Source organism: Ostrinia nubilalis, chromosome 13 (assembly GCF_963855985.1).
Source record: "Ostrinia nubilalis chromosome 13, ilOstNubi1.1, whole genome shotgun sequence".
NCBI classification, from domain to species: Eukaryota; Metazoa; Arthropoda; class Insecta; order Lepidoptera; family Crambidae; genus Ostrinia; species Ostrinia nubilalis.
In genome coordinates, this window is record NC_087100.1 from 14,005,799 (window position 1) to 14,027,963 (window position 22,165).

At 40.0% G+C, this 22,165-nt stretch overlaps 1 protein-coding gene across 1 annotated transcript; it reads left to right on the forward strand.

Moving 5' to 3' along the window:
• Positions 1 to 5,120: 5,120 nt before the first annotated feature.
• On the forward strand, positions 5,121 to 20,638 carry LOC135077702 (dentin sialophosphoprotein-like). The gene is made up of 7 exons (XM_063972272.1): positions 5,121 to 5,306; positions 5,383 to 6,258; positions 7,437 to 7,554; positions 9,085 to 9,286; positions 14,339 to 14,401; positions 16,929 to 17,035; positions 19,369 to 20,638. Exons 1-7 carry the CDS (start codon positions 5,126 to 5,128, stop codon positions 19,427 to 19,429), a joined length of 1,608 nt encoding a protein of 535 aa, XP_063828342.1. The 5' UTR covers positions 5,121 to 5,125; the 3' UTR covers positions 19,430 to 20,638.
• Positions 20,639 to 22,165: the final 1,527 nt, after the last annotated feature.

A 22,165-nucleotide genomic window follows, 5' to 3' on the forward strand; every position in this document is an offset into this window, starting at 1 on the left:
TAGCGAACGCAGGTTTGAAATAAACCCGCAATCATAACAACCAGACAACGTTAACACTAGTCCCAAAAGTATGTGTTTACTTTGACGTAATCGAGATGTAATGTTAGTTAGCATTTTAGCATCTACTTAAGGCTACGTTGCACCATGTTACTTTGACTTTAACAAATGTCAAAATCTGTCAAACTCCATACAAAAAACACCGGTTATCGTTATAGTTATTGTTAAAGTTAGGTGGTGCAACTCATTCTTCGTGGTCTAATTACAGTTAGTCACAACATCACTACACTGCCGTATTATACGAGATAGAACACCGGTATATAAACATTTGCGTCTCGCAAACGCATCGTAGTCATGTAATATCTCAAAGCTATTACTATGCAAGGCACGTAAATGTTAATGTATTCTCAGCTACGTGTGTTCTCAAATGATAAGAGACAAACATACTAATAATAACTAAGACAAAACGTCACAAAACGAACTCTTATGATCTACCAATCGCGAGCTAGTGTACTGTCAACGCCATCTGTTGGGGCACGACAAGGCACTAAATGAACACTCAATTTTGTGTGGAAACTGAAGGGGGCGTTTATCAAAGGTATTTACGAAAATATCGTTTTCCTAATAATAAAGATAACTGCGTTACAAAAAATGCATTTATAACGTTTTTTAAATAATGCTATATTATCTGCATTTTCCGATGTGGTAGGTACTTACACTGGTATGTAAAAGAATTGTTATCCATATGAGAAAGCAGTGAAATTATATGTGACCATAAGTGTGTTTAACAATCAGTCGGAGATAACTGCCTAGCAACACGCGATTAAATTTGAGAAATGAATGAATTTCTCTTTAAGTTGAGAATTACATAATATTTTAATGGTTGTCGTTGGAACAGGCAATTCTGCAAATAATCATGATCCTCATTTTTAACCAACTTCAAAAAGGAGGGATTCTCAATTTGGTTGGTATTTTTATAACACTTATTGATGATTGCACCAATTCAACTGAATTGTAATAAACTGTCGTGATAGTAAGCTAGTTGTGTAGACAATTCACCTAATATTATAAATGTATAAAGGAGTAGATTTTTCAGTATGGTGTACATGTAAATAAATATTTTTATGTGTTTCTGTGTAACTAAATAAAATTATTAGAATTAATAAAAATTGCCAAATTATGTCACAGTCGGTTCAGGAAAAAATACATTGTTTATATTGTTATTTGGAGGATTTTTTGTAAGACATTGGTTAAATTAATAATGCAGTCAAAAAAGAAATACTTTTGTGTTCAATTAACTGTATTAATAATAGTCACTGAGGTTTTTTTATAATTTATTCATTATTTATTCAAACTCATTAAACATAATATACTCGTCAGATTATTTTGACTGTGGCACGCGAATAGTTATGTGAAGACAAAATCGTATAAATTATCTATACTTATAATAAATCTGTAGAGAGGTCAATTCTGTACATGAAATATATTTTCAAAATAACTATCAGGGGGTGATTAGTGATCGATACTGATGCCAAAAATGCAATCAGTAAAATTTTTGTCTGTCTGTCTGTCTGTCTGTCTGTCTGTCTGTCTGTCTGTATGTTCCTTATAGAAACAAAAACTACTTGACGGATTTTAACGAAACTTGGTACAATTATTCTTCATACTCCTGGGCAGGTTATAGGATACTTAGGAATTCCCACGGGAACGGGCATTAGCGGGAAAAACCTTTTGTATGAAAAATCTAAACCGCTTAAGTTAAACGCTTGAAATTTGGCATGTAGGTACCTTATTAAACTTAGAGCTTAGTTACAACAAGGAATTCCCGAAATTCTCACGGAAACGGGAACAAGAGGGAAAATCCTTTTGTATGAAAAATCTAAACCGCTTAAGTTAGACGCTTGAAATTTAGCAAGCAGGTACCTTAGTAAACTTAAAGCTTAGTTATAACAGGATATTGCAAAATTCTTACGGGAACGGGAGTTAGCGGGAAAAAACATTTGTATGAAAAAATCTAAGCCACGTAAGATAGACGCTTGAAATTTGGCAAGCAGGTACCTTAGTAAACTTAAAGCTTAGTTACAACAGGATGTTGCGAAATTCCAACGGGAACGGGAGTTAGCGGGAAAAAACATTAGCATGAAAAAATCTAAACCGCGTAAGATAGATGAAGGGGGTAAAACGGGTTCCACGCGTACGAAGTCGCGGGCGGCCGCTAGTGTGTAATAAAAACCTTATAACCAACAGTATTTGGCATTTATTCTTATGAGATCGAGACTAAAATAAGTCATGAAGACTTTCATTATATTTTTACTACATTACATTATGTACTAAAATTTAATATTTTATTGTATGTGTGTAAAATGTGTGTAAATTAAGTATTTTCCTTATTGGTAATAATTACCTAACTATACTTATTTTTATTCCTGCAATTTTATTTATTTTTGAACCTTTTAAATGGATAGAGAGATAGCATTTATTGTACAGTGAATTACTAAAGTGATATTCGTAGTTATTTGTACGTAGTGACATTGGCTGATTGTCTATGACAGGTTGCGTAGTAGATAGACAAATACGCCTAAAAGTATTGCAACTAAACTTGTTTTATCCATATTTTGCTTGAAAAGCAAGTTTATAATTATGGAGTAATATACCTATGTATGTGCAATAAGTAATAGACTATGATATTTGATGACAAAAATTGATAAACTGTTGATTTTCTAAAGTGAAATGGTTCTTCCTTTGTATCCTAAAGACTGATTTTTCTTTGTTTATGATATTTTGTTTGTATTTTTCTTCCATTGTCTGTCAGTACCCTTTTTATCTGTTGTAATGTTAGATCTTTTTTCTGAGTTAACCATAGAAAAAATACAAAATAGGGTGTAAGGCACTGGCTGGCGAGTCACTTTGCCGTTACTGACTTAAAACGTCCACGAAAGCATAGATAAAAAAATAAACCTTTTTATATTTCCTTTGTTTTTGTTTAAACCTCAAACTCATATTAGAACTTTTTAGAGTAAAATATATTTTTTTAAATTACAATAACTTCAAAAATGGTTTCTAGCCAGTCCCTTGCACCCAGCAGCGAATGCTCAACTTGAGTCGTAAAGTAATCCCTGCAGATGATGTGAGTTGTTAATTTTTATCAGTAATAAATAGGAAACAAGTAATTGATATTTAGTTGGATGGACCAATTTGAATTTTGTGGTGCACTATAACTAAAATAGTCTTTTTAAATACACAAAATAGGTAATGAAAATGCTAGATTAATGTAATTATTCCTTAGTTTTTTGGAGTAAATGAAATAAAAATATGGGTTTTGATACTTTCTTGGCAAATTAATGTAATAATTATGTACTTACATACTCTGATGTCAGCCAAATGTGGTTTATATTTTTTTTTGTATTATCACATTTATCCATTTCTCTTTTTAGTTATTTATCGATGAATGTGTTTTTTGAATGAATGTACTCTGTCTCTTATACATATTATTTTATTTTTTTCATTTATAAGTGTATGTAAAGAAATTGTTTTGTGCCTAAACATACAGAACTGTACTAAATTTTGAGTTTTTATGTTAATGTATATTAGAAGTTTAGTTTATTTCATAAAAAATATTAAAGCGGTAAGAAATTAGTAAATTATAATAGCCTAATTTTTAATACATCGATTTGTGCCATATTTATAATTTTAACATGTTTAACAAATTATTTTAAGTTCATGTATGTATTTTTGTTATGTTTTTTCTCACTTGGATGTCTCAAATGTTCGTAACACTAGTGCCAAATTATTTTGAACTTTTCTTAATCTTGCTTCCGAGTATGCGAAAATTCTTAATACATAATGTATTTCACTTTGTATATAAATATCTTGCCTCTTTCAAAATTTTCAAATTAAAATGTACTATTTCTGTCATTTACAATCATTGCATTAAATGTATGATAACATTATCTTGTCTTATAAAAGATTCTGGTCACAATATCATGTTTCTTACATAAAATAAAACTAAGGCACTTTTATAGAATGTTTATTATAGATATTTTTGTCTGTTTCAATCTGGACAAAATTAAATTATTCCGTTTACAAGTTGAGTTGAAAGAGTTTCTTGATAATACCTGTCCATCAAATTTTATAACTTACTCCCTTTAACATGACTCTTTTAAATCTGATATATTCATGAACAATTCAATGTTTATGTTGACACAACTTTTTGTGCTCAGAAGTTCACTATTTTTATAATACTTAATATTTAGGGTAATATAATTTGGTGAATTTTATCCATAAGTTCATATGAGGATTACACGTAAACGCGATGGAATTTGCAAGCAGCGCCACCTCTTGGGTCGACTTTAAATGCACAATGCGTTTGACCATAGTAAAGTTGAATAGTAAAACACACACCATTTTCTGTTAAAATAAAAAAATACGCAGTGCCACTAATCCCACGTTTCACGAGTACCACTAGATTACTAATTTCGAGGCACTACTACTTTATGATGTTTTACTATTCTAATTTTATTATGGAGTCGCTGAGGGCGCTAGCTAGATTTCATAAAGTGCATTTATTGTTAACGAATTTATTTTGTTGTGTTATTTGATTGTAATATACCTACTTATTATTTAAAAATCTTGTAAATTTCAGCACATAACTAATCACTTCTGTATGTGTTAAATGTTTTAAGGATCCGCTACAAAAGCCTTAAAATGTATTTACCTAATAAAATTCTCTGTTAATTTAATCTGTAATTCGTTTTATTTTAAACCTTCCATCCATAACATTTTATAGACTGAAAAGGCCATTCATTAGGTTTAGCACGTAATCGAAATAGGCCATACCTTTCTTTCCCTCTTGGATAAAGCTTGAGGGGAATTGTTAAAATTACCTCTATATGGGTTGAGTTTGCTATTCTTTATCTCAAAATCTTACTTTATTAAGTTGCTGGAACTAGCTAGAGCCACACGCGCAAAACTAACTGAAAAAACTGCGTATGCAGCTAGCGCCCTCTTTTTACACTTATTGAAATCTTTCGGTTGTCTATGGTATGCAGTTTCAGAACGCAACTTGAAATTAAAACTAAACGAGAATTGGACGTTTCTGAACGAACACTTAGTTGTCATTTTCATTATCATGGCGGAGGACGAAGATGGTGTTTCGGATAAAAAAACTCCCCAAAATTCAAATAACGCAGGTCCTTCTCAAGAAAATGAACAAAATGCTACAAAACCAGACTTAGGAATCGAAGAAGCAAAATATAATAGCAACGAAAATGGTGCGTCTTCGCCGTCAGAAGCGCAAAGTTCGTCATCAAGTGAGTGTTTTACGAAGTTGTTTTTTGTCCGCTAAATATAAAGGCATTCCTCAATATTCGTTCGTTTTTGTTTCAGAGTCGACGGGTGCTACCCGAAAGGAGGATAATCCGTTTTCATTCCGGCACTTTTTGAAGCGGGACCTGTCGCTACCGGGCAATTCGACGTACGAAAACACGGGCGCTCGGCCTAAAGTTTACGCGAACACAGTGCAACATTCGCCGACCAAAATAGACGTTCATGCGGAGTCTAGGCGCGAGAAATCTCGTCCGACCGACACACAAGCCAAAGAGAAGACTAGCGATGGCAGCAACCATCGCATCAGTGATAACACGTCTTCAAGTAGTTCCGTAGAAGTACCTTTTAGTGTAGTGGACAATTCGGAGTCTAAGCATAACTTTTACACGGACAATTCCGACGCGCCGTTCCATCCCAAGCCGAAAGTGGCCACCGAGCCTATAGGAATGCCGTCTCTCCCAGATTTCGTCCAGGATCACTTAATAGTGGAGCAAGCGTACTTGAACCCCAACGGCCCTTTATCTGTTGACTTGGACAATTTACCGGACTTTACGATTAATACTAGTTTCAATGCGGGTTCTACCTCCTCATTGGGAAGGAGAAATAATAGCAGTTACAGCAATAGGAATAGCAGTTACAGCAATAGAAATAGCAGTTACAACAATAGGAATTATGATTATGATGTGTATAATATGGGTGCTGCATCAACTTCGAATGATTCGGGACCGTCTAGACGTGGCATCCCGCTGGACTTGCCGGTGGGAGCGGAGGCAGCGGGGCCTGTGCCGCTGGACCTGCCCGCACACTTGAATCTGGATCTCACAGAGTCAGTGAACCCTGCTGACAGAAGGAATCCTTCACCAAGAAGGAATCTTTCACCAAGAAGGAATCCTTCACCTAGAAGTACATTTCCTTTGGACTTGCCACCTAATGCAGGTAATTTATCATATTTTATGTATAGTAAAATTCAAGTCTACATAACTTTCTAGTGTTAAAACAACTGTACTCACATATTTAACTACCTCGTAACTTAAATTTGTTACCCATTAAATTAATTAACTCGTAATTACGAAACATGAAGGTGCAATTTCATTGCTTCTCATTTGTCATTGCCTGCGTCATGCTATGAATATTTATTCGCCTTGGATTAACCCAAATAATATGAAGTCAATGACTTTATATTTATTGGGCACAGTTGATATTTGTGGTATAGTAGAATCCAATTATAACGACACTTAAGGGACCCATGATATTACGTCGTACTAAGGAAGGATTCTTCTTTGAAAATCTTCTTTAAAATTTTTAAATATGTTGCATTTTAAATCTTTCAAGTTAAAAATGAAGTTATGATGAGTCTGGATGCTGGTATAAAAAGAACAGACTTGGTATAAGGAAGCATGTCACAAGACAGACTGTGGAAATAAGTTATTCAGACGAAAATAAAACTTGTACATTAAATCTGGGATCTCACCCTGCATAATTAAGCCGATTAATCCCCACACGAGTCATGAATGTATATTTTTTTATAACCATTTCTTTTGATATTTGTTAATGCACCATTTTCCACAAGTGGTTCTACTTTACGCCTTGAGTGAAGACGTAATATACAAACGAGAGTTACTTTCGCACTTGGGGCTAAGTGGTATGCATGTGGTACAGCCATATCACTATATGTATGGGAGTGGGAGCTGGAAACATTGAATTTTCGGATATATCCAGTTTATTTTGTAACTTATAATTGACTAGCTTTTGCCCGCGGCTTCAATCGCGTGAAATTTTAGTGTCACAGATCGGCATAAATTATAGCCTATATGTTAATCTGGGTTACAAACAATAATACTGTAAAGTTTCAACAAAATCCGTTCAGTAGTTTTTGCGTGAAAGAGTAACAAACATCCAGACATCCTGACATCCAAACTTTCGCATTTATAATATTAGTAGGATACCAATCGATAGAACTTGTGAAGCAGCAACCACTTTTTCTTTTTTATCTTGTATAGTTTACAATACATGTGAGATCATTATTGTTTCAAAGCCTGTATAATGCGATAGTCCGACACCGCCTTGCTAAACGTTTGTCAGATACCATGGGTAATAATAAGTTGTCCCCTCAGGCGCGGAGTCGATGCGCCTGCCGGACTTCCTGCCGGTGCACCCGGGGCGCACGTCGCCGGAGCCCGCGCACCACGAGGCGCAGTTGCAGCAGCTGCAGTCCGATGTCCAGCGCCTCAGGTACCAGCTCTTCCTTCACCTATGTAGTGGCGGATTTACAGTTTTGCCGACCGTAGGCTAGGGTGGGGTTGCATCTTTATTTAACTTTTATCTTCTGAAATCGAGTAAGCGTCATCTGAAATCTGCCGCCCCAAGACGCTGCCGCCCCTAGGCCGCGGCCTATTCGGCCTATTGACAAACCATAGTCTATGGTTGTACCTTAAGAGCAGTTTGTGGCACGACAGAGACAGACTGCGACCGTTACTTGACTTATGCCCGTTTTCACCATCAATCCCTAATTTTTAAGTGATTATGGTAACACTATGAATTTTGTTTTCATAGGGGTCACATAAAAATTAGGGATGACACGTGACCATGATAATTCACGCGACCTGTCATTTCCCTATGAACGCGCCGAGGTCGCGCCGGCGATCAGTTGGTTGAAGCACAACGCGTGCATAACCAATAACCGAATAACCAATCACTTTTTTTCTATGCTCCGCACTTCTCCGCATCGCTCCACCGATTCGAAGATGATAGTTGATAGTACTAAAGCCCGGTTCGTGAGCACGTAGAATTTTGTCCGATGACCCCAAGCTACCCATGCTTATCGCTCGCGCGTAATTATATTGCTGTCGCGACTGTGCGACGGGCGCCCGCAGTGAGTGTGCGAACGCGACAAAATTTTACGTGCTCGCAGACCAGACTATAACTAACTCATAACCTACTATTTGCATCTCTATGATACTAATTGCATCATAGAATCAGAACTGACCAATATTATTATTCTCCTTTTGTTTGTTTGATTACCATAAAGATATAGGACAACTTGAGTGCCAATTGAATTGTAAGTGTTTTTGGTACTAAAGCTTAGTCATCGCATTGTGTGACCACACCAACCTTAACTAGAATAATTTTATTGCAAGTTGTGTACTACTCGGTATTTTATGTTCTATGATTACCATATTCATGGCAGGTTAATGCAGAAACCCATTGTTTGTCAGTGAAATGTAGCTTAAACTCGGGCAAACTATAAATTCATACACACAGATATAGAAATACCTATATTTGTGTTCATACATTTGTCGTCTAAAATTGTCGATAAGATTATATCATGGCGCGCATTCTAGGCCAAATGGTTACAGTCTACATGTTGGTCAAATTACTAAAATTTTTACATAATAGGAACCAACGGTATGGGTCAACATTCCGGACTAACACGCAAGAGGTCTCGGGTTCGATTTCCGGCCGGGCAGAAATTGAAAATGATAAATTTTAATTTCTGTGACGGGTCTGGGTTTACTTACTTTGGGGCTAGATAGCGCTAGTCGCCCGCGCTTTATGGGTGGGTTTTATTCCCGGATTAGGGGTGGAGTTTCGTAAAATCCTTTCTTAGCGGATGCCTACGTAACATCTACCTGCATGCCAAATTTCAGCCCGATTCGTCCAGTGGTTGTGCGTTGATAGATCACTATGTCAGTCAGTCACCTTTGAGTTATATATATTTAGATAATCGGTCGATATAATACAAATTGCCCTATCGTGATCCAGGTCTGAGCTATTCGCGGAGCGCACCCGACGAGCCCGCGCGGAGAGCGAGGCGGCGACCGCGCTCGACGCCATCGGCAGCTTGCGGCTGGAGCTCGACTCCACACGCGCCGCCTTACGGGAGGCCCGGAGAAGCGATCGGATGTATGCGGCGCAGTTGGACGCGGCTGCTCAGAGCTTGGAAACTGGTGTGGACGGAGCTGCGGTAAGTCATAGTCTACAGAAGGTAATCTAGAGCTTGGTCGAGCCGCTCTGTCGCCTTATATGTCCCTACAGCGACGCCCTGCGTGACGTCATGACCGTGTCTCCGCCTTCCAGCTAGATGCTACCGCTCAGAGCTTGGAAGCCGGTGTGGACTCTGCTGCGGTGAGTAATCTAACAGAAAATAGTCCAGACCTAGGTCGAGCTGCATATGAACGCTGCATGTCGCTTTATATGCAGCGACACTCCCTACAGCGGCGCCCTGCGTGACGTCATGACCGTGTCTACGCCTTCCAGCTAGATGCTGCCGCTCAGAGCTTGGAAGCTGATGTGGTTTATGCTGCGGTAAGTACTTTCTACAGAGGGTAGTCTAGACCTAGGTCGAGTCACATTTGAACGCTGCATGTCGCTTTATACATATACAGCGGCGCCCTGCGTGACGTTATGACCGTGTCTACACCTTCCAGCTAGATACTGCCGCTCAGAGCTTGGAAGCTGGTGTGGACAGAGCTGCGGTGAGTAATCTACACAGAGTGAGACAGAGAGAGAGAAGGAGAGTAATCTAGAGTGAGACGGCAGCTTGCGGCTGGAGCTCGACTCCACGCGCGCCGCCTTGCGGGAGGCCCGGAGAAGCGATCGGATGTATGCGGCGCAGTTGGACGCGGCTGCTCAGAGCTTGGAGACTGGTGTGGATGGGGCTGCGGTAAGTCATAGTCTACAGAGTGAGAGAGAGGTCTAGAGTGAGACGGCAGCGCCCTGTGTGACGTCATGAGCCTTCCAGCTGGATACTGCCGCTCAGAGCTTGGAAGCCGGTGTGGACTCTGCTGCGGTGAAGAAAATAGTCTAGACTAAGGTCGAGCTGCATATGAACGCTGCATGTCGCTTTATATGCAGCGATATTCGCTAAATCACCGCCCTGCGTGACGTCATGACCGTGTCTACACCTTCCAGCTAGATACAGCCGTTCAGAGCTTGGAAGCTGGTGTGGACTCTGCTGCGGTGAGTACTTTCTACAGAGAGTAGTCTAGACTTAAGTCGAGCCGCATTTTAAAGCTGCATGTCGCTTTATATGCAGCGACATTCGCTATAGCACCGCCCTACGTGACTTCATGACCGTGTCTACGCCTTTCAGCTAGATACTGCCGCTTAGAGCTTGGAAGCTGGTATGGACGGAGCTGCGGTGAGTACCCTTTACAGAGTGAGTAAGAGAGAGAGTAGTCTAGAGTGAGACGGCAGCTTGCGGCTGGAGCTCGACTCCACGCGCGCCGCCTTACGTGAGGCCCGGAGAAGCGATCGGATGTATGCGGCGCAGTTGGACGCGGCTGCTCAGAGCTTGGAAACTGGTGTGGATGGAGCTGCGGTAAGTCACAGTCTACAGAGTGAGAGAGAGAGGTCTAGAGTGAGACGGCAGCGCCCTGTGCGACGTCATGACCGTGTCTACGCCTTCCAGCTAGATACTGCCGCTCAGAGCTTGGAAGCCGGCGTGGATGGAGCTGCAGTAAGTAATCTACACTGAGTGAGACAGAGAGAGAGAGAAGGAGAGTAATCTAGAGTGAGACGGCAGCTTGCGGCTGGAGCTCGACTCCACACGCGCCGAGCTGCGGTAAGTAATAGTCTACAGAGTGAGAGAGAGGTCTAAAGTGAGACGGCAGCGCCCTGCGTGACGTCATGACCGTATCTACGCCTTCCAGCTAGATACTGGCGCTCAGAGCTTGGAAGCCGGTGTGGACTCTGCTGCGGTGAGTAATCTATAAGAAAATAGTCTAGACCTAGGTCGGGCTGCATATAAACGCTGCATGTCGCTTTATATGCGGCGACACTACAGCCGCGCCCTGAGTGACGTCATGACTGTGCCTACGCCTTCCAGCTAGATACTGCCGTTCAGAGCTTGGAAGCCGGCGTGGATTGAGCCGCGGTAAGTAATCTACACAGAGTGAGACAGAGAGAGAGAAGGAGAGTAATCTAGAGTGAGACGGCAGCTTGCGGCTGGTAAGTACTTTCTACAGAGGGTAGTCTAGGGCGAGACTAGGCTATCAGCTTGCGGCTGGAGCTCGACTCCACGCGCGCCGCCTTGCGAGAGGCCCGGAGAAGCGATCGGATGTATGCGGCGCAGTTGGACGCGGCTGCGCAGAGCTTGGAGACTGATGTGGACGGAGCTGCGGTAAGTAATAGTCTACAGAGTGAGAGAGAGATAGAGGGAGTAGTCTAGAGTGAGACGACAGCGCCCTGCGTGACGTCATGACCGTGTCTACGCCTTCCAGCTAGATCAGCGGTTCCCAAACTTATTTAGTCTACTGCCCACTTTAAGAATAAAATATTTTTTAGCGCCCCCCATTTTTGTAGTCTAGAGTCGAGCTCAGTCGGTATCTAAGAGTCCTCCTAGTAGATGACGCCTCCCAAGCCACTACACAACGTCCCGATTTTTTTTCTGGGTCTCTTACCGCCCCCCCTTTAAGCCTGCAGCGCCCACAAGGTCGCGTTATCGCCCACTTTGGGAAAGACTAAGCTAGATACTGCCGTTCAGAGCTTGGAAGCCGGCGTGGATGGAGCTGCGGTAAGTACTCTTTACAGAGAGAGAGAGAGAAGGAGAGTAGTCTAGAGCGAGACGGCAGCTTGCGGCTGGAGCTCGACTCCACACGCGCCGCCTTGCGGGAGGCCCGGAGAAGCGATCGGATGTATGCGGCGCAGTTGGACGCGGCTGCTCAGAGCTTGGAGACTGGTGTGGATGGGGCTGCGGTAAGTCATAGTCTACAGAGTGAGAGAGAGGGAGTAGTCTAGAGTGAGACGGCAGCGCCCTGCGTGACGTCATGACCGTATCTACGCCTTCCAGCTAGATACTGCCGCTCAGAGCTTGGAAGCTGATGTGGACTCTGCTGCGGTGAGTAATCTAACAGAAAATAGTCTAGACCTAGGTCGAGCTGAATTTCAACGCTGCATGTCGCCTTATATGTCCCTACAGCGGCGCCCTGCGTGACGTCATGACCGTGTCTACGCCTTCCAGCTAGATGCTACCGCTCAGAGCTTGGAAGCCGGCGTGGATGGAGCTGCTGTAAGTACTCTATACTCTTTAGAGAGTAGTCTAGAGCACGGTAATACTATCTATACAGTATTCCAACTCGGCCATATTTTTGAAATAAATGTCAACAGTCGCGCGGTACGTCACAGTATGACAACATGCGATAGGGCTGCCCACCTACAGTAACCAGTTTAATTACATCTGGCTACTTAGAATTTCTATCTAGTTTTTTTATTGTATTTTTTATTTAGTTAGACAAACAAAATACTTTGTGAATGGAATAGGTTAAAAATGTGTGTTGTTTTGTGATTAGTCAAATCAAAAATCAAAATCAAAATTTTCTTTATTTGTTTAGACTAATTAAATTAGTACTTGCAAATCGTCAAATGCTCTTAAGGAGCCTATACATGTCTCATTCTTTTTTTGTCCTACCAGCGCTTCGAGACAAACATTTGGCAAGTGCTGAGAAGAAACGCCGCAACAAACTCAGTCACCACTGTCTGCCGGTTTAAAAATATAAAAAAGTAGAAAGTTACAATACATTCAGAAGCAAGTTACTTACCACGCGCTCCCGTTGATAGAAGGTGGCCTTTAAGACGCCCATCTAGCACGAGACCGCGTGGCAGTTTTGAATATACAGTTTTGTATTTATTTAGTGCCGTGTTAATTTCTAGGTTAATTGTTGCGTTTTGATACATATAATATTTTATGTCAGGTATATCTTTCCTTGACCAGTCCCCGAAGGCAGCGCCTGTTCACAGACATGACGTGTGAACCAGCCATTAGATTTAATTTAGTAAAAACTACTTAAATAATTTCGAAACTTTAATAATCATAATGATCTGTTACTTTAATTTCGGGCGGGCGAAGTCGTGGTCAAAAGCTGGTTTAATACAATATAATTTTTATTTCAAATCAAACTGACTGAAAATGACAATTTGACTAGTTTTTGACCAATTTGACCGTAAATGACGGTCAGTTAAATTCAATCAGTTTTGTCAATATTAATTTAACACTTGGCCACCGACGTCCTTTCGGCACATTCGCGACACCCCCGACTTTTGCATACCGAGCGCATACCGAGATTTGAATTTCGAAAGAAAGTTCTCGTTTCGTCTGTTTATATGAAGTTACAATACTGTATGATATTATTACCGTGTCTAGAGCTAGGTCGAGCCGCATTTCAAAACTGCATGTCGCTTTATATGCGGCGACACTACAGCCGCGCCCTGCGTGACGTCATGACCGTGTCTACGCCTTCCAGCTAGATACTGCCGTTCAGAGCTTGGAGGCTGGTGTGGACTCTGCTGCGGTGAGTAATCTAACAGAAAATAGTATAGTGTGGTTTATGCTGCGGTAAGTACTTTCTACAGAGGGTAGTCTAGACCTAGATCGAGCTGCATATGAACGCTGCATGTCGCTTGATATGCAGCGATATTCGCTATAGCACCGCCCTGCGTGACATCATGACCGTGTCTACACCTTCCAGCTAGATATTGCCGTTCAGAGCTTGGAAGCCGGTGTGGACTCTGCTGCGGCGAGTAATCTAACAGAAAATAGTCTAGACCTAGGTCGAGCTGCATATGGACGCTGCATGTCGCTTTATATGCAGCGACATTCGCTAAAGCACCGCCCTGCGTGACGTCATGACCGTGTCTACGCCTTCCAGCTAGATGCTGCCGCTCAGAGCTTGTAAAGTGGTGTGGACGGAGCTGCGGTTAAATTGTCAGATTGAAGATCTGTTTACGTGATTTTTAAAAGATTTTATATGGAATCGCCGCAAACGTAATTATAGCGAGTGGCGATCTGTGGCATCCACTCTTGACTCAGTATCTTATGATTCCATGACAACACGCTACTGGTGGCAGCCCATACCCACTACTAATGGCGGCTACTAACGATTGTGCGGTATTACAGGACGTGGCGCGCAACTCAGTTTGATTTGGTCTGACTTTTTAACTACTCAAAGTTTGTTAACTGGAAAAAAATAAATTGCTAAGATATTTCTTGATTTTAACTGAGAATATTATTATATTTCAGAATCGAGTGAGTGAAGCTGAGTTGACCATTCAAAGGTTAAGAAGTCAAATTAGGAAATTAAAGGTATGTCTATTGTAATTTGCTTAGTGGAAGTATGAATTATTTTATTTTAGTTACTAACTTACTATATTCTCCATTGAATTGCATATTTCATATCATAACCAATCACAATTTCTCTAGAGGGACACATCATAAAACATACAGGGTGTTACTTTGCATTCTTGCCATATTTACAGAGGTTACTATATTACTGATACTGAACACAAATCCGTAAAAAAATAATACCCGATAAATTTTTTTTTAATCCTGATAATTTTATTTTATCGACAATCTGTTAAACACACCACTAATTATCGTAACGCATGCACATCACTTGTTGGCGATGGCGATGGAGACTTTTTTACTTTTTATTGTATTTTTAAAATATATCTATTGCAATCTATTGTCTTTAAAATGTCTCTTTGACACTTGTAAAAAACTGAGAAATCCATCAATCACAAATCACGTTATAAATAATACAAAAGTGTATTCAAACTTGATTCAAACAACGAATAATTTAATCAAAATGGTGCTTGGAGTGTCTGCAAGACGTCTTAGACGAAATGCTTGCTGACGTACCCTTAGCGTTACACCAGCAGGGTGCTGCTCCCCCACAATAAGGACGTCAAGTGCGCGAATAATACGTTTGGCGAACAGTGGATTGGACGAGGGGTCCAGTAGCTTGGCCACCACGATCCTCGGACCTGACACCAATGGATTTTTGGAGTGACTTGAAACGACTGGTACCTATGCGCAGAAGAGATAAACAGTGTAAACGCGTTACATGAAAGGAATGTTTTAGTGAAACTGTGAGACAAAACGTTTATGTGTAGCGAAAACTAAAGCGAAAAACCTACGCTTCGCCGTGCTAGACTGTGCCTTCATCAGAACGGAGGAAACGTCTTTGAACACTTGCTTCGCAGTACGTAAACTTTGTAAGTAGGAACTTATAAATAAATACCTAATTAATTGTGAATAAGGTAATTTCATTTCATACTTAATTTATTAATTTGTAAAAATAGGGTACAATGTTATAAATTAATTAAAACCCTAATAATTATTACGTATTTTTGACGGTCCTAAGCCCGTAAAGTAGAAAGGAAAATCTGAAATCAACTGAAGAGTATTTTAAAACAATTATTATGACTGGATAAAAAAGCTGGTACACAGAGCCATAAAACATCAGATTATTAAGAACTAGGCCACGCCCACTAGGTTTATTCCACTTGCACCTGTAGAACGTGCGAGACAAAATTGGTTTATTCCAATTTGTACTGAAAAACCAAATTTACTAAAATCTAAGTGTACTTTCTTTATGGGAGTCTCTTGTTTATCTTAATTAATAGGTATTGTTTCCTACTTTTATCTCTGTGAATATGGCAAGAATGCAAAGTAACACGGTGTATAACAAGTGACAATTTTCAAAAAAGATATTACAAAAATACATTAGAGTACTTAGAATTTCAGAAATATGTGTTAAAACAGAAAAGCAAGTCGGGACAGTCGTGTGATTTATTTTTGTTGCTTTGAAATAGATAAATCATTCGTTTTATGAAATCGTATTGGTGCCTTCAATCAACTCTCAACATTATGTTTATACAGCAAATTAAAAACCGAATAAATTTTCAGAACTTCAGAAAAACTAACTATAGCGATTGACTGTGTTAGTGCCTGAAGTATGGAAGCGGCACGGGAGGATGTTTTTGTGGTTTCTAACGTCAGCGAGACTTCAGATGTCGTTCAGATTTGTATGCTCTGTAACCTGTAACGTCATAATGTCAATGTAGCTACGATAGCCGAACGGTGAAGGGATCGGACTGGCCGACTCGAGATCCGAGAAACGCGGGTTTGAATCCCACCGCCGCTCGACTATTGTGGTGAGCCCACTCGTAACACAAGCTTATTTAGCTTACCACGAGGGGCTAACTAACGGGACTATTAGTAATTTGTGCAATACAAATTGCTAAAAATCCCTTCCCGTCCCGCTCCCACCTCAGGCATTGACTGAGTTATGCTTCAACCACACCAACGCGTGCAGATCGTCATTTCCCTATGGAAATGACAGGTCGCGTCAACCAACTGTAATGGGTCACGCGACCTGTCATTGGCCTTTGATCGCGCCGGCGATGGCGATCTGCACGCATTGGTGTGGTTGAAGCTTTATGCGTTAGACTTAAAGGGGCTTATTCCACTATTCTCCGTTAACAATCCCTGTTAATGCCAATTTATAAGCTTTATTTTATATGAGTTCCAATTGGCGTTTACGGGGATTAGTGAAAGTTCACTTATAATAGGGAATAATGAACTAAAAAGTTCATTAATCCCCATTATTAAAAAAAATGCTAAAATAACAGGGATTAATTAACTTGTTAGTTTATTATTCTCCATTATAAGCTCCATCGGCGTTAACGGGGATTAGTGAAGAAAAAGTTCACTATTCCCCGTTGATGGGGATTGTCAATGGGGAATAGTGGAATAAGCTAGATTGAAGGGTGTTTCACAGTGATTATGAGTATAGTTCCGTAATGATAATATTGATGGCACATCACAGGAGGAGCTGGCGCATTCGCAGCGGGAGGAGCGCGCGGCGCGGGCGCTGCAGGCGCGCGTCGGCACCGACCTGCGCCGCGCCACCACCGTCGCCGACACCTCGCTCCGGTGAGACACTCTAAAGTCTGTTCGCCGAGAGTTGATAAATATTATGAAACTAGCGGCCGCCCGCGACTTCGTACGCGTGGATCCCGTTTTACCCCCTTCATCTATCTAATAAATTAAATTGAATGACGTTGACATTCGTTACGCGCGTTTTTTAAAATATGCAAAATTAAATGTATATTTTTCAATCTTTCTGAGAAATTTTCTTTACATTTTTTTCCGTAAAAACCTTGTACAGAGTATTAGAAAACTACAAAAAAAAAATCAGCCAAATCGGTCAAGCCGTTTTCATGTTATGTCGTGACAACGGAAAACGGATTTCATTTTTATATATATATAGATGTCTTGCAATAGCGACTGTCGCTTAATTATCGCATTCTGTATGGCGGGCGTCGTTTGTCACAACGCGCACTGAGTACCATGGTACGAGCCACGCAGCTGTCGTCAAGCGCCCCGGCCGGCGGGTCGCAATGTGTGAAACGGAATAGATTTATTTTACATAAGACCGAAATGAATGGTATGACAGTGGGTAGGGCTTTGCCCAACATTGGGATACACTATAGTTAGTTAGTTAGTTAGTTGATAATAATGAAATACTTATTATCCAACACATGGACGCCACGTGTTTGATCCGTATCCCCACGTATGCCTAACCGGAATAATTCCCGTAAATTTAAAAGAGATAATAATGATAATCTACCAACTTTTTCATTATATCGACAAAAATAATTAGCGGGCCGCAATTTATAATGAGTTTAGAACCTCTGATATTTAATTTTTTTTTATCAACTCTCGGCGAACAGTCTTTATACCTTATGCCGCGCGCGTAGAGTACATATTGCAGCCACCACCGTCGCCGACACCTCGCTCCGGTGAGACACTAGACCAGTGGTTCTTAAACTTATTTAGTATACTGCCCACTTTGAGAATAAAATATTTTTAACGCCCCCCATTTTTGTAGTCAAGATTCGAGCTCAGTCGGTGTCTAAGAGTCCTCCTAGTAAATGACGTCTCCCAAGCCTCTACACAACGTCCCGATTTTTTTTCTGGGTCTTTTACCGCCCCCCTTTAAGCCTGCAGCGCCCACAAGGGGGCGTTATCGCCCACTTTGGGAAAGACTGCACTCTCTCCGGTGAGACCTTATGCCGTGCGCGTAGAGTACATATTGCAGCCACCACCGTCGCCGACACCTCGCTCCGGTGAGACACTTAACCGGTGGTCCGCGGACCACTGGTGGTCCCTGGAGGCATTCCAAGTGGTCCACAAAGACATCGTAATAAACAAGCGACGTGACGTGATGAGTCGAGTCAACACAACGCAAACGGCGTACAGTGGGCGAAAAGTCGACCTCTCCCCTTTCATAGGATTTTGAAAAAAATCTAAGTGGTCCCTGACGACAGAAATTTGGTAAAATGGTCCCTCGTGACTTAAAGGTTAAGAACCACTGCACTAGACCTTATGCCGTGCGCGTAGAGTACATATTGCAGCCACCACCGTCGCCGACACCTCGCTCCGGTGAGACACTAGACCTTATGCCGTGCGCGTAGAATACATGTTGCAGGTTAAACTGTGTCTAGAACTGCACCGTAGTTGACAGCTCGCTCCGGTGAGTTCGAAAGTTTCAGCCAAATGACGTCCATTACGATAAAGCTTTTCTAAAGGCGCTGGACGCAGGCCGCTACCAACCGAGCAACATGGAAAGCATTGGGGGAGGCCTATGTTCAGCAATGGACGTTATGGCTGAGATGATGATTATGACGTCCACTGCTGGACTAGACTTAACCTAACTTTCCCCCGGGTCAACTTGACTTTCACTGGTTGGGTTTAATTGACAGTCAAGCTGTAGATCCTGGCTACACAGGAGTTGCAGCAGTGGAAACGAGAGGTGGGAATAGTCCCGTGCTGGACTGGACCACAACGACGACAACGTACAATTTCCAAAGAACCCGCAGCTGATTTCCCCTGCCCCCCTTCGGCACTGTTCTCAGATTATGTATATTGAAGACATTTTGTGCGTCTTATACCATAGAGATTCACAAACATTGCTATGAGGTCTCGCAGTGCGCGTGGACCCCAAAAACCTATTCATAGACAATAACTGAGTGGCTGAGTGACACAAGCGAACCAATCACAGAGCTCTATTCAACGCTGTGCGTTCGACTTTACATAGCGTTGCTGCTTCACTTAATGGTGTTAATTTAATATAAGTTTTTTTTGTAATTCCTTTTTTTGTAAACCAAGCAATAAACAATTTTTTATTTATTTATTAAATTTTCCCCAAATCTCTATAAATTACGTTCATTTCGATAACCAAAACGTTTCTACTATTGTTCCAGAGAACTGCTGGCCGGGCTCGAGCAGCTGAAAAATCTTAGCACCACGCTGCATCCCACGTGAGCACACTACAACACATCCACACACGACACCCATTGTCCACACTGTAACGCATTTGTTCAACTTGTAATTCCATTATACATAATGAAGTATTCTCTTTTAGTACGCGACATTTGTATAATATTCACGAAAATCATATTATCATATTATTATATTTATCCTTCATGAAAATCCTTGGTTTTATACACTCAACGAATCAGTTCTAAGTCCTTACCCAATAAAACGTCATTCGTCTCCGTTACTCTTAACTGGAGTAAAAGAGCGCAATACATCCCATCAATATCTTTGTAGAAAAGAACAGTAACCGCTTCTACAAGCGATTCATTGTATGTACAATATAATCTAAAAGTATAAAATGTATAACGTAATAGAAGTATAGTATTTCTTATCGCTAGGGTTATCTAATGTGAAAAATGTATAAAAACATGTCCTTGAAAAAAATGCAAATGCGTTACGCTTACCATTATAAATGTACATTATAAAGAAAATTTTCGTAATCCTTATTGAATTGATCTATTTATTTTCACGAATAAATTAATATTGATTATTTAACTTCTGGTTTGAGGCTGAAATTATCTTAGATTTCACTTGAAGGTTATCACAGCACGGTGTTTAGGTTATAAGTTATTCGATAGTATTATTTCGAAGGGAAATAAAGTCTGGTTGTTCATTTCACATGTAAAGGGCTAAAATTTTACAACTGTTAAATAACTTTTATCTGCAGAATAAAACCAGAGTAAATACAAATGATTAGCGCTAATCCACGCTAAATTTTGTCAGTGCGCGCCGCATACGTATTGGCGCGCTCACATACAAACCGCGCCCGGTGCGTTTCTATGAAGATAACCTACTCATTTGTATTTACTCTGATAAAACTGTAGACTGGTTACTGACAATGATATTTCTATACAAAAACTGTTTTAAAATATGTCAAACTTGCAATAAAAGTTATCTGATGATTAAAAAATAGGTCTTAAAAGATTTTTCTACATTGTGTTCTACTTTTCTACGTAATTTTGCGTTTAAAATGTAAATGTTATAATAAAAACTGTTTAATATTGTAGTATATTGGCTTAAATATAAATCCGATCTTTTAATGCTCGCACTCTGACAGTGTTTCTTCTCAATTTTAACCCTGTATAGATGTTTTTTACTGGTACTCGACTTTATGACGAGTGGATAGGGTTCAAAATTGTATCAGTGTCTAAAACGACAGAGGGTTAAATTCACAAGAATAAACACTGAAACTGCACTGACATACAAATTACCTGGACGGATACTTAACATAATACATACATTAATGTATCTATAGTTGTACAAATTTTATTGTTATGGCATATTCCATGTACATAATGTATTTAACGTGAAAATCGCTAAATTGTAGTTTTGAAAACTACCATAAATACATATTTTTGGCTATTGAACAATAGATGTTATAATAAGATACATTTATCAATTAGATTGCTGTAAGAGCTTAATTTTATTTAAAATCATCGAGTTTCCATTAGTTCAACGATTTAGTCAGATTCACGCTACACTTGTGGTAAATATTTAGAAATACATAAAGAAACCAAAATTGATTGTGAGAGTAACATATTGAAATCTCATTATATTATGTTTTTACATTCATATTTTGTAGATATTATGCTATTGCATCTTTTCATAATCTATTTTAGCCATCATCATCAAACATAAAGTATACTTAGGCGTGCCGCATCGCATTCACAATGAAAATTGTAAACAACTTATTAAATGTAAAAAAAAGCAATAAGTATGATGGTAAAGATGACCCACGCTGAACTGTCCCACCAAACTCAATGACAGGGGGGCGCTACCATCGTTCAACTATATGGTTTCCAACATGGCAAAAATCGGAACCAGCGATCCGGTATTGACGGTGGCGCCCCACTGTCAATGTCATGCATAGGACAGTTCAGTATTTTGAAACTATATTATAGTTCCACGATGGTAGCGCCCCCCTGTCATTGAGTTTGGTGGGACAGTTCAGCGTGGGTCATCTATATTATGCCATGCTATTGTAGGCGCAGTGGCATGTGCCATTAATGTGTGTGTCAGTGCCATCTGTTGGTTAAATACTACCACTAGTTAGTAGTGTCGCGTCGATAGATATCGCCACACTATTTTTGCTTTTCCGTCAGTTTTATTTGTGTTTTCATAATTGTGTTTTTATTAAAATATTACAATTCCATATTTGCGATGCGGCGTCGCCCAAATATTAGAGCTTCCCCTACCTCTGTATGAGTCGAAACTTAGGATTGAATGGAAGTTGATTGTTAGTTTAAACGCTGTTCAGAAAGCTAGCCGCGTATATTATGCAACGAAACGCATCTTGTCGTCCGAGCTGAGTGTATATTGTTGGAATGGTTATCATCCTTAGATTAAACCAAAAAAGAAGACACGGCACTAGCGTCTGTAAATTATGGAATTAAAAAATTAAAGTAAAAAGTCTATTAGTTGACATTTAAATTTCACTCCGTGTACGTACAACTCGAATATTTGTTTTATCGTATAAATTACTTATTTCTATTTTACAGAATTTTTACTATACATAATTATCATCCAGTCAATAATTATACTAAAATAAATAAATTAGTGTTATACTGATTTATAAAAGTAAATAAAAATCTGTTTCCATTAAGAAGAAAATTTATATTTGTTTGAAACTGGCTGTAATTTATGTATGTACTTTTGCTCTAAATACAAACAGTCGAATGTATT

What these genes read in the sequence shown, in the direction of transcription:
- LOC135077702 (XM_063972272.1), top strand. Translation starts at nt 5,126, where the DNA reads ATGGCGGAGGACGAAGATGGTGTTTCGGATAAAAAAACTCCCCAAAAT. An exon ending in TCCGATGTCCAGCGCCTCAG is followed by an intron (nt 7,555 to 9,084) that starts GTACCAGCTCTT and finishes ATCGTGATCCAG; the next exon opens with GTCTGAGCTATTCGCGGAGC. An exon ending in CTGGTGTGGACGGAGCTGCG is followed by an intron (nt 9,287 to 14,338) that starts GTAAGTCATAGT and finishes ATTATATTTCAG; the next exon opens with AATCGAGTGAGTGAAGCTGA.